General features: G+C 31.6%; 1 protein-coding gene across 1 annotated transcript; it reads right to left on the bottom strand.

Moving 5' to 3' along the window:
* Positions 1–2,252: 2,252 nt before the first annotated feature.
* Positions 2,253–4,606, bottom strand: LOC133184840 (toll-like receptor 4). Its single transcript, XM_061319919.1, has 2 exons — positions 3,934–4,606; positions 2,253–3,503 (listed from the first exon to the last, which is right to left on the bottom strand). The coding sequence occupies exons 1-2, from the start codon at positions 4,576–4,578 to the stop codon at positions 2,253–2,255; spliced, it is 1,896 nt and encodes a 631-aa protein (XP_061175903.1). The 5' UTR covers positions 4,579–4,606.
* Between the last annotated feature and the right edge of the window lie 9,434 nt (positions 4,607–14,040).

The following is a 14,040-nucleotide window of genomic DNA, read 5'->3' as shown; positions in this document are numbered from 1 at the left end:
AACAAATAACTTCTAGGTCACTGCTTGTCACAACATAGTGATACAGCGGGCGGTTTTTGTAATATGTGTATTCAAATATTCATCTCAAATCTACTGGGAAGATTTTCTGGCTTTATAACATGTTATTGTTTTAGCATACCTTTGTTTAGCTTCAAACATCTAGATTCTAAACAAAAATTATCAAAAAATGTACACCATATTAACGGTCATAAAATTATTATGCAAGCAAATAAATTATAAGATAGACAAGTAAACTCATACTGAATACACTTTTTTGTTGAAATATTATGCATTGCATAGAATGTATAGAGAAATGCTTTAATTGCAAAGAAAAAGGAAGTACTTGTCAAGTAATCACCGGTTTGATGATCAGTTGATAGGTTTGACTTGGTAAAATTAACAATACTGAAGAAATGTATCAGAACAATGTTCTTACTATAAAATATTAAGTAAACGATTCCTTAGGTGTCCATCTGTGGAACTTTTCCTCTTCTGGTATTCTGATTGACGATGTTTATTCTTTGTTCATTTGTTTCTAAGCAAGATTGCAGTTTTTTTTAAATTTCAGAACTTTACATGTCTTTCTTTTCGTGTGTTTATAATATGTGGAGCCTATCAATTGAGGTCCATTGACATAAAGGGTTTTTTTGTGGATATCAAAATAATTCATTAACATCATTATTTTTAAAAAAAGAGAACGTTATTGGTTGGAAATTAGATCAATCTGTTTTACATTATTCGAGTTTATTATAAACGGCACTTCTTCAAATTCCCAAAGATAACTTGTTGTCAGATGCATATATAATTACCGGTAGATTTTATCTAGTAGCAGAGGGTTGCTATGTCATTCCTAATATCTATTACTAGCATTTCTTCATGGCTGAACCTTTCCGTACGTTTGCTGAATTAATTCAAGCACTGTTATATCAGAATATCAAATTTTAGGAAGTATAAATATTAGTTTGATATTATCTGATGATTCGATGGTTTAGAAATTTCCAAAAAGCTTTGAATCTTTTAGAAATGGGGATCAGAACGAAAAAAAATTATAAATGGGTTAATTTTTTTAATTTCCTATGGCATGCACAACTTTCAAACAGATTTTAGTAGATCAGTTGACATGATTTTGCCATATGTACGAATAACACAGCAAAAATCAACAAGAATAATGTCCCTATTAATGAAAAAAAAGATAAATTAGGAATAGGGTGACTGTCTGAAAACCTAATACTTGTAATAAACATTTGCAACTTTAATTTTAATGAAGTTTGTCCGCGTGTATTTGTTTCTAAGCGAAAGCGGCGCAGTATTTTCAATTAATAATTTCAGTTTGTTATACTTTATTGGTGTGTATGTCCTCTACAAGTTAAACAACTCATAAATTCGTACAAAGATTTTTTTTTCTTTGGAACATTATACAAATATGCTTGAATTTCAGTCTAAACCTACATGTAGCAACTTTTCTCACATTGATTCAATAAAATTTCCAAATAAGTTTTTAAAAATGAAAGGAATCCTGGGATTCCATGTAGTTCCCGGTGATAAGACGAAGCATAAATAATCAATTACGTTCCGATTATATAGGTCTTCCTAGCCAACGGAAATCAGTGGATAGCTACTTGAGACTTGGAAACATGATTTTTTTACACAACCTTAAGGAATTTGATCGTAGTAGTACCTTGTCATAGATAATTTGCAAATTCATCAGAAACTACCCGGTAATAGGGGAAATTGTTGTACACGTAATTAAATGATCGGGTGATTTCTATCCGATTATCATTTTTTTTTTTTTTTTGTTTGTTGCTTAACGTCCCTCTCGAGAATTTTTCACTCATATGGAGACGCCACCACTTGCCGGTGGAGAGCTGCAAATTTTGTCCTATGCTCGGTACTTACGACCATTGAGCAGTGAGGGATCTTTTTCGTGCCAACACCTACTGCGACACGGGACCTCGGTTTATACGGTCTCATCCGAAGGACCGGTCTCCACGTCCCACAGTGGGATTCGAACCCTCGACGTAAGGATCAACTCCTTACTTCGTGACTCTAGAGCAAACGCTCTAACCACTGCGCCACGCGGGCGACCCGATTAAAGGTTTTTCAACTGATTGTTTTTACAAAACTATAACAAGAATACTCTAATACTCTGTGAAACACAATGTACATTATTTCTGCACCTGAAAATTATTCCTAACTAAGAAATTTCAATGGATTTTTTAGGTTAAGTGTTGTTGAAGAAGACTTCAGAAGAATCATCGGAAAGATTCCTTTAGAGTACTCCAAAACACATCTTCGCCAAACTCTTGATCATCATTTGGAAACTCTATGTATGTCTTTTGGTTGATTAGATCCATTAAGGTAAGAGGAATATCCTGCAAAGGCATAGTCTCATAGAGAATAAGGGAAATCACATTTTCTTCATTCCTACTGTAAATTTCTTCCATCTTGGCAATATGTAACTCATACATACACCAGCTGGACTTGATGAAGTTAGGGGAAAGGAGAATAATCGTTTTTCTACTTTTGTTTACAGCAGTTATAATGTTCTCAGCTATGTCGAATCCTGGTACAAAATCACGCTGATGAATACATAATTTTAGGCCTGCCTCCTCTTCCAGCTCTTTAATCAATCTCAGAACAAATACTCTGTCTTCATCAGCATAGGAAACGAATGCATCATACTGGTTAAGGGGAAGGTTTTCACTTCGCACGGATTTGTACTCATGGTAACGGCTTTTTGTCATATAATAAAAATAGCGAAGTTTCCACCTATATCTATAGACAATTCCAGTACAAAGTATGATAAGGAAACAAACGAATGTTCCTGTGGTTACAAAAATAATTGCTGTATATGAACGGCATTCTCTTTGTAAATCAAAAATATGTCTCTCAATTTCATCAAATTTTAAGATTTCTCCACCGTGTTCTGTATTTTTAGTGCAATTGTAATCTTCAAAATTCAAAAATGTTATTTTCTTGATTTTATTCCTTTCCGCCATCCATTTCATAAAGGTGATTGTTCTACAATTACACATAAAAGAATTTTTCAACAAGTTCAGAGTTAGTGTATTGGCTGTTCCTAACCTGTCAAAATCTTTCATGTATTCACCAGACAAAGAAGTTATTTCATTGCCCGATAGATCTATAAAGTTAACAGATCTCATATGGGTGGTGTCTATATCCCATGATTTGAGGAAATTGTTGCTCAAATCTAAATACTTTAAATAAATAAGACCCTGAAACGCAGCTTTTGGCAATGTTGAAATTCTATTTTCTTGTAAATCCAAAATTTCCAGTTTATTCAGGTTTCTGAATATTAAACCTCCAATGTCCCTTGCCAAGCTGAAGCCTAGGATATTGTTTCTAAGGTATAACTCTGTCGAACTTCCTGCATATTGGAAAAAGTGTTCTGAGACATAAGAGCAGAAATTATTTGAAAGATTGACAACATTTATGCAATCCAATCCATGAACTGGACCATCCCATACATAAAAGGCATTGTCCTGAAGATAGACATGAGTAATATTATTTAGAATAAAACGTACTTCATATATTTTGAATCGTAGATTACTTCTATTCGCATATATAATCTGCAATGATTCTGGTACAGGGACAACTTTTCCGGTATTATGGTTCACAGGATGAAAATTAATTGGATCATCCATAATTTTTACAACTTTTTGGTGACATGACATCACTTGAAGATTTCAAAATGTCGCTTTTTTCTTTTCGTTTGAATTTAGAAATTATGCCGAGATTATTTGAATTTAGATGGACACGACCTCTTGATATTTCGTGACATGAACTTTTCTCAGAGGCACAAAATGGCACTGGGTCATTCGAATTTTCATCACAATTAGACATTTCATCTAACAAATGAACAGAATGCTCGGAACTAATATTGATCAGCTGCAGTTTTTTCAGGCAAAAAACATCATAAACGTATTTTCCAAACGAGAATTTATTGTCAGATACCGATACGAACTCAATGGTCTTTGGTAGATAGCAGATTGCGGTTTTCTCAAACATTTCTATTCTGTTACTATCTAAATGTAATTCCTTTAACTTTGTATAATTTAAAAATTCAACATCCTCTACAAGAATTTTGGTCCCCATTCCAAATGCACAGTGAATTTTATTCAGAAGAAGGATCCTGATTGACGTGTTCTGTAGGTCAAAAGAAAGACTTCTAAGGATTTTAGATGTCAAATTTATGTTGTATGATAAATCCAGGATTTGAATGTTCCTTAGATCTTCAAATATTCCTTCTGTATGATTGTGTTTGCGTAATTTATTATGTTGTAATAAAAGTATAGTTAGGTTCCTGAGCCCCTGAAAAGAATCGCCTGACAGTGTGTATGTAAAATTATATGAAAGGTCTAAATGCACCAATCCATCTGGAATGCGTTCTCTTGAAGGCAAACACTTTAGTTTATTGTGACTGAGGTTGACGATTTTGACGTCTGGTGAAAAGATTGGTGATTCAGTGAGATTTTGATGGGAACAGTCTGCGTACAGTCCGTCACTGTCCATTAGACATTTGCAAGAAGGCTCTGATGAGCATTGCAACTTTGCCATTCCTGTGGCTAGGGAGAATGTCACTAATAGTGTTTGGAGACCAAGCTTCTTCATTTCAGAAACCTACAATGCACAAAACGGAAAATAAGGTTGGTCTTGTGAGATTATTTTTATACCAACAAATAAAATAACTCTTCTGTGCGTGGGTGTAATTACTGTTCTATATAAGTATAGAATTGCATATACACTGTAATTGTACTAATTTAGCGGTGATCATATTTCAGTACCTTCCGCGCTGCATCTTGTTCCCCTTATTCAAGAACAAATTAATTAATAATTAACACAAATACAAAGAAAAGTTTACCTCCAAATGCGCTTATTTATAATTGCGCGTACCAATTGATTAGGATGATTTTGTCAAATTTTGATTTTTAATTTATGAACGACATAACAGAATTGACCAAGGAAGGGATAGTGTTAACAGGTTCTATTGCATAAAGATAAAGGGCAAGATAGGCTAGGACCTCTTTTTGGCCCCTGGTTTGGGGTGTCTCTTAGAAATGTTTAATAGTTCTTAATTTAAAAAGAAACAGTTGTCATCCCTGTTTCAAAACGTATATTGAATTTACGTGATATGATACACACAGGACACAGGAAGGTCCAACAATCTGTCAATTTCCACATTTTCTCGTTTAAAATCATATTTTCATCAATTCTAAAGCAACATTGTCTCAATACAGAAAGCACAAGCTTATCTATCCAAATTTATATACCATATGCAACAGTATGAGATACACATTGTGTATTTCAGATAGGCTAGCTTTACTCTTTGTTTTTTTTTTTCAAGGTATAAAATACATGTAAATATAATGTATCTCAAATTTGAATTTTATACGAATTGAAGAAATTCGTTAAAATGTCCTACTTTGTAATCCTCTTGTTGCCTCCAAGGAAGCTTTGAATCATAATCAATAATGGTTGTAAAATACTGAATAAAGCAGAATTTAAAGTTCTTCATTGCAAACTATAGACATATTAATTTAATACTGTTTAAATTTTTGTATCAAATAAGAGGTCGTATTCGGCTATTACCTTACTTTGCCCTTTATGCAGTGTTTTAATTAATGCAAAATATGCTTCACGAAAAGGTGAAACTGTGCATATAATGCTTTTAACTGAACAATAAAATCTGACGCTATATCAGCTAGAATTGCACCAAGACATTTAATTCCTCATTAACATCTTCAAACCAATGCTATAATAGTTAAGATTAGGGTATTGTTAATTTTGTTTTAATACGAACCCAATATTAATTAGACGTTTTAAGACGTTACATGCAAAATGAATAGAAGACGAAACTGTGACAACAATATTATCTACTTTACCAAACAGAAAAAAACGTATATGTTATATTAGTATTTAACCAAGATATTTACATTCTTCATTGCATCTGAAAACCCATACACGCTCTAATCACCAGCTTAGGGCATGCATGATTTTGTTTGTGATATGTACTAGAATGTAAAACGTATTAACCAAAAATACGACTTTTTAGTCATTTCAAATTCTAATGTATTTGTGGGGTTTTATAACATAACTTAAGGTAGATTAACCCTTTATGTGGACAACAGAAGTCACAGAAGTCATTCATTTTGTAGATTTTTGCTTTGGTTGCTGTTTATTAATAAATGTTAACTTTCAATTCTACTCAGGCGATGTATCGTTCTATATATATATTGTATTCTCTTTAGAGAATTGGACAGGCTGTCCACTTCTCTTAAAAGAATATATATATAAGTCTGAATCGATATCAATTGACATATGAAAGAACATTTCGCTGTGATTGAATTTACATTTTTCACCTGTTTTTATTTTCTTCAACACTGACCATATTTAGCTTATCTTCCTTCTTTTAATCAAATTAGAAATAATCATTTCATTAAGAAAAATAAACTTCATTGTTTGATAGATTTAATATAACCTACCTAAATGTCTGACTTCCAGGATGTATTACCGCATATTGGTTCCTTAGTTATGTCAGAATTTAAACGCCCGCTTAAGGTTTTCCATCCCTAATAAGACCAAATTCTCTATCCTTAAATGTCCATCACGTACATAATACTCTGATATTAATATAAAGCATTTGACAGAAGAAAAGGATTTACAAGATAAAGTTTCAAAAATGTAATTAACTAAGCAGTAATTAATTCACAAAGATTGCATTGAAGTCTATGGGGACAAGCGATTTATTTAAAAATAAAAAATTAATGCAAATGATAAAAATATTAATAAATACTGTGGTGGAAAGATGCATTAAAACATTTGAAATAGAAGGAGAATTGCATGAGTACATTTTTTTTTCATCAGATAAGTTTTTTTAATTGATTTTTTTAATTAATTAAAAACAGAGGGAGATAACTCTTACCAAAATACAAGGTCAAAAATTAGGACACATCCCACCCTTACATGCTAATGGTTATAAATGGGAATTATGTCTAAATATATTGAGTATTCAAACCCGTACACATCTGTTATGTATTCAATTTCATTGAATCTGTTGCTTTTAGGGATAGAATGCCTAAAGGTATTGTCTTTTCTGCATAAACAAATTCACCTGCTACATGTAACCTATGGGTGTTTTTAATTGGTTGATGTTCCCACATTAAACTGAGTGCATATTGATTTGAATTGAAAAATTTGGTGAGTGATCACTAACCAATCATGATGTTTGTTTTTTCGAACATATTTTATTGTATCATATACACAAAAGAATTTGATTCAAATTCTTTCAATTCCATTAATCTTTTCCTTGTAAAATACGTATACATACAATGTTGACCATGATTGTCGAACAAATAAATTACAAGTATACGAAAAATAAACATTATACATTTTTATGTTAAGAAGATTATTTAAAGACACATTCAGAGTTGAAAATCTACTTGAGTATATAATGTAATATTATATATATACAATGATTATAATGACTGTGTGATATTTGTATATATACACTACACAAAATTGCTAACGCATCACTTGTCATTCTTGTTTGTTAAAAGAACATTTGCCTAATTGGTACGTATATCTAATATGTCATCTTTTCCAATACGGTGCACAAATGTCTTGGTGTCATAACAGGACCCTAAAATAACCTTTATTGCCCAAAAATCAATTTCCCGACGTGCACTGCGCACCGTTTTTGCCCAGATATGAGGTTGGTGATTATTGATGACCAGTGATCCGAGAGGTTGCACCAGAAGCAGCCTCCCTGTACAAAATCAAATAATATATAGAGATTGACTGTCATTCGCTTAGTTTTCATCCAGTGCCTTGGTGTCCAAACCAAGTCCACCCAACTTCCTGTTGCCCCAGTTTTATGGAACAATCTCGAAATTGTTGTGTGGTGCTTACTTAATGTCGTGGCTATCTAAACTTTTTTATGTTTGTTAATCCATTTTCAACAATGTGCATGTGGATTGCATAATCTTTTTATTGCTATTTTTTTTTTTACAAATTTCTCCAAAAGAACCCCTGTAGACACTATACTAATTGCTTTAGCGCGTTCTTCTAGGGTCAAACACTGCATATTGTGGATTTTTTTCTGAGTATTTAAATAGTACAAACATAAAAAACACAAACACAAAGAAAAAACTAGAAATTTATTCCTACAAAAAAGTAGGAAATGGTTACGCTTCAGTTTACATTGTAATTATTCATCAATGATTTTTCACTGAAGTTACATAATTATATATCAATCACTTCATAAAAAAGTTTTAAAAAGTAAAATATTAATTTTCTGTGGTATTGCGTTAGCAATTTTATCTAGTGTGTATGAATATTCACATCGGTGATGGACGTTCATTTTAATTTCTTACATACAGAGAAAGAAATACATGTATATACATGTAAATTGTACATCCATTTAAGCTGTTTATCCAATGCAAAAAGTTTATATAACTTCACTTTCATTTTTATGAAAAGGGATAACAAACATGGTAGATTTTTAAAAAAAAAAAAAATACAAACAATACAAATCTTGAACAGAGCATAAAACATGGACCTCTGGAAAAATATTTAAAACATGATAATTTTCTTTTTAGCATGCTTGAAATAACTTGAACAATGTATTATATGTATTCTAACATTTGTACATGGATGTAAATAAGTGGTTGGTTACAATGAATATTATATACACCATTTTTAAAAAAGAATGTACTTCATTGAAGACTATCAAATATTCCAATAAGAAATTTACTCATTTTGACATCTTTAAGTTTTAATGCGGTGCACGCATCACTAATAGAAGATGATACTTTGCCAATGATATCATTTACATTTGAAAACAACAAATTAAAGACTGCATTTGTTTGCATTTACATTTTCATAACATCTGCAAACCCATACGGTGCAATCGCTAAGCTTAGGGCATTTAAATGAATGATTTTGTTTCTGATATGTATTAAAATGTACGAAAACGACTTTTTTAGTCAAGTTGAATTAATGTATAGTGTGCTGTCCTTACTTCCTGTTATATATTTCAACTCAGCGATTCACTCAAGTGGAAAACATTAGTACAAGAAAGTCTTCAATAGGACAGACTTTCGCGTACGTTGTTATTTTATAAAATGTTAACTTTCTATTCAAATCAGATTGTATCCTTCATTTTGCAATTATTTTGTATCGAATTAATTGAAATATTATTAAGAGCATTTTGCAATGCTTAAGTTTACATTATTCATCCAGTTAAAAGTTTTTAAAGGTTATAACCTCTTTTTTAATCATTTTTTTTTAAATACTTATGTAAAAAATGTATCTTTTAACTGAAAGGTCCGATATTAACTTACCATGCAGTCTGACATCCATGGTAAATAACCCCTATTGGTTCCCTTTTTGAATTTCCAGGGGTCCGTGTTTAAGCCCGGCCCGGTCCACAGATTTGTGTTGTGTGAAGTTTTTATGACATCGATCACTGTTCGTTATTTTCACCCTTTTTCGTTAGCTATGCAAGAAATTTCACCTCCGTTAATAACATTTTTTTAAGTAATGTTTTTTTTTCTTTCGGCAAAAATAAAAACATGCAAATTAAAGTATTTTACATTCAAACGTTTTGCATCATGTACAACTCAGTGACATTTATAATTCGAATTACTAGTATTCTGTTGTAAAATTAAAAAAAAAAAAAGACTGGTGTTAAAAATAATATACTGACAAAGAGACGGTAATTTTCAAAATGTCCTTAATTTGAAGACATCAAGTATACCTATCCTATCGCCGCTCATTTACTGATTTGTCAAGTAATGCCACAAATGTACGTGCAATTAACCGCATGTAAACCGAAAGGATGATTTTTACTGTTGTAGAACTATTTTCTACGGAGTATACATGTGCATAATACTAATTTTCTTAATATACAGTCAAACCTCGTTATCTCGAACTCGATGGGACCTACAAAAACTTCGAGATATCCAAGGGTTCGAGATATTGAAGGTAAAATACTTAAAGAAAAAGTACTTGGGACTTCCACATCACTTCCACATATCCATGTATTCGAGACATCTGTGTTCGAGATACCGAAGTTCAACTTTATATACTTTCATGAATTCTTTCTGGTAAAGTCTTATTGTTGCAGATTGTATTGCATCATTTTTCATTGGTCGAAGTTATCCACTGACCTGATATTCATGCATAGATAAATTCGGCCGATTTCTGTCCAGCTGTTTTGCATTTTAATTTGTAAAAACTAAATACTTTAAATTAAAAAGAATGTTTTTTAGTTGTAAAAACATATTTGATAAATGTCATACCAGGGATATCTATTGATTAGCTTTCTATACAGATATTTTCAGAAGTGATAATTTTTCGGATGATAAATCCTCTTATTAGTCCCCTTCCGCTGAAACCAGAGGGGACTATAAGTTTCCTCTAAGTCTGTCCTTCTGTCTGTCTGTCAGTCTGTCCCACTTGGTTTTCCGCATTGTTTTCTAAACGCTTGCAGATACTGAGCTGATTTTAGGCATGTGGGTTAAACTTGATGAGTTAAAGATCAAGTTTGCATTTCTTTCCGCTTCAATGATTTTTGACAGAATTACGACCTTTTCATTTTTTCAGGGTTTTCCGCATTTTTTTTTCTAAATTCTTGCAGATATTGAGCTGATTTTGATATGTAACTTTACCTTGATGAGTTATAGATCAAGTTTGCATTTCGTTCCGCTTCATTGATTTTTGACAGCATTATGGCATTTTCAATTTTTAGCGGGAACCAGATTACACTTGCCGGTAGGGGACTAGTATTGCTAATGCAATACTCTCAGAATGCTTGTTGAATATCGTAATATTCCAGTAAACAACTTAATTAAGCTCATAAAAATGAAATTATTATCGATAATACAGTATACAATAATTAAAAATGCATTTTGATTCTGCATAAAATAGATGTACGTACATAATAGGCTATATATAAACAAAATATTTACAGGTATTTAGATGATTGACCGAAATTACCCAGGTTGTCTTAGTTACACCACTCTACCCTAAAAATTATAATGCCGAAATCTTGACGAAATGACATGCTAGTGAACATAAAAAAGGAAGAAATGGATGGACTTTTTTCCTTTTGGAACCAAATGCAAATTATCAGTAAAATCAAAAACTTCAGGTAAGGCTCAAGACGACAAAATTCGAAAGCATCGAAAGTACCTCGCTGTGAAAATTATAGAATCGATTGACAATTACCTTTTATCTTTGCAAAAAGCAAACATATATATATATATATATATATATATATATATATATATATATATATATATATATATATATATATATATATATATATATATATATATATATATATATATATATATATATATGCCCAAATTTATTAATGCACCAATGATTCATAGTGAAAAAAAAAACTATATTTTTCACAAGGTTTTACACTACCCATCATGCAGTGTTTGCTGTCGGTATATTTTAAGCATCAGTACCTGTACATATTATACATCGGCAGGCACATAAAATCTCTGAACATTACTGTTGAAAACCTCGTTGATGATTGACAAGACATTCGTCCCTAACTCCACCCCTTTCCCACCGATTCGATGCAATAGAAGTACTTCACCTTGAATTCAATCTTTAACGATTATCTAATTCATCCGCTCATAAATTTCTTTTCTTATGACAATAGTGGATGAGATTGTGCATATTTTCCCCCTTTTTATTGGTGTACAACATTTTTAACTCTATTGAAACTGTATTAAAGAAAAGTTAATATTTATGGGGGGAGGGTTTAAAAAAAAAAAATTGTGAAAAATCTAAATTTGTTCTAATTGGTGAGGGTATAAAAAAAAATGTCGAAATTTTGTATTGATTTGAAATGATTAGAGCAACTTGCATGTTTTCTTCATTAATTTTATTTATTGGTCTAGAAAACTAGGGCTTCTACATAACATGAATTCCAGTAAGCTGAATGCTTTAAGTATTGCTTTGAATTTAAACCAGGGTGACCATATACAAGAGGGTTTTTTCTTTCGAACTTATTTTATGGTATACGTATCTGCATGATCATGAATGTTGATATAAGCAAGTGATGTTTACACGAACATTCTATATATCAATAGTTATAAAACAAAATATCCTTCAACTAAAGATATCGTATTATCCAAAATGAAATGTATTCATTTTGACATCCTCAAGTTTTAATGCAGTTCACGAATCAAGAACAGGAGATGAAACTTTGAAACATTATTTTTTATGGAACAGAAAAAACAAAAGCTGCATACATCTTAACATTGAACCACAGGCCTTTGGATCGCTTAAATCCGACTTTAAAAGAAATGGGGTGTATAAAAAAGATAAATTTTTTAACACCTTATTTTTTTAAAGCGATCTAATTATTAAGGACCTGTGCATTGAACCAAGACATTTACATTCTTTATTACATCTGTAAACGTTTGCAAGCTGCAATCGCTAAGCTTAGGGCATTTATGATAATTTTTGTGATATGTATTTAAACGTAAAAAAAAAAAAGGTACGATTTTTTAAGTCATTTGTAATTGTGGGGTCCTAGCTCTGTGTTTTATATTCAAACTCGTGCTAGAGGGATTGACTTTCAATGTTACACTACTCTATCACTGTTAACTTTTTTTTTTTTTTTTTTGCAAATAGCTGACTCATTGATTATAATTTTTACATTAAGTCCATAAAATTCACATCAAGTCCATTTCGAGATTTCTTGACGTATCAAAGAATATTTCGTTAAATTTAAAGTTTTCACTTTTCTTTGAAGTATGTAACAAAGAACGTTTCCTGGGCTAAATAATCCTTTTTTTTTCAAATAAAAAATAATCATTTCATTATTTTAAAAAACACGGAACAGTTCAAATAATCTTCTTTTTTTTCAAATTGAAAATAATCGTCTCATTATATAAAAAAAACACGGAATGTTCCTGATAAGTTTAATAGCAATCTGATTAAAATTAGATCTTTGTTACGCTTTGAACAGCGACTATCAGTATTTCGGAGCGTAACAAAGATCTGATTTTAATCAGATTTGTCTAATACTGCAGGAATATTTCTTCCGCATTGAATTTTTACGCTATGTATACGGTAACAAATTCTCCTCTAAATTGTCAAAGCGCATGTAAAGTACACTGAAGACATGCAATGGCAATCTAAGAAAACCGCGTAATTTTTCACCGGCATATTGAACAGAATTTGTTATTTTCTCCGAATTTCGACCCTGTGGAAAAAAGTACAGTTACAGTATATAAGTTACAGATGTACCATACTTCGGCTTACTGTCTGGACTTCCAGAAAGTTTGCTGCTGGTTCCTTAGCTATGTCAGGATTTTGATTTCTGCTAAGGGTATTGTCTTTTCTGCTGATGTGTATTTTAATGCCAGCTTACGGCAGAACAAAGCATATTTTAAAAGTTATTTTGGTTGCTTATCTTTTGCTTATAAATCTATACTTATAAATTAATAAATTTTGCAAATAAACTCCGAAACGGATGCACCAGAGTTTTTACTTACTCCTCTAAGAATACACTAGATACAATATGATGTCCGTAAACTAATAACTCTCCACAAGCACCTGTGCTAAAAATAGTGCCATGCGACTTTTAATACAATACATGTAAATAATAATTAAAAAACGGGGCGGGACACTGTATTTAGATTTCGCTCGCATTGTGAGTATCGTACATTAAATTAAAAGTCTACTTTTATTTTCTATAAACAGCCGTGAAATAGCAAAAACGTGAGTACGGTGGCGTTTCCGGTTGGCGGATCTGAGTTTCTGGCAATTTTCAATGAAACTGACAACAATCGAACGTTTATTTATTTCATAAAACGTCATCACTGAATTATTCAAACAAAACTTGATTTGAATGACATAAAAGAAATAAGATGTGATAACCGATTAAAAAGGGAAATGTGCAAATTATTTTTGTCATTCACCGATCTTAATATTAATATTGACGGAAGCTTCTAGAACATCATATAGCATCGAGCCCGATGTTAAAAA

The sequence above is a fragment of the Saccostrea echinata genome, unplaced genomic scaffold, assembly GCF_033153115.1.
Source record: "Saccostrea echinata isolate AGI-Se365-2 ecotype Australia unplaced genomic scaffold, CSIRO_AGI_Sech_v1 ptg000011l, whole genome shotgun sequence".
Taxonomy (NCBI): domain Eukaryota; kingdom Metazoa; phylum Mollusca; class Bivalvia; order Ostreida; family Ostreidae; genus Saccostrea; species Saccostrea echinata.
The sequence above is the reverse complement of the archived record's forward strand: the minus strand, read 5'-3'. Positions and strand labels throughout refer to the sequence as shown.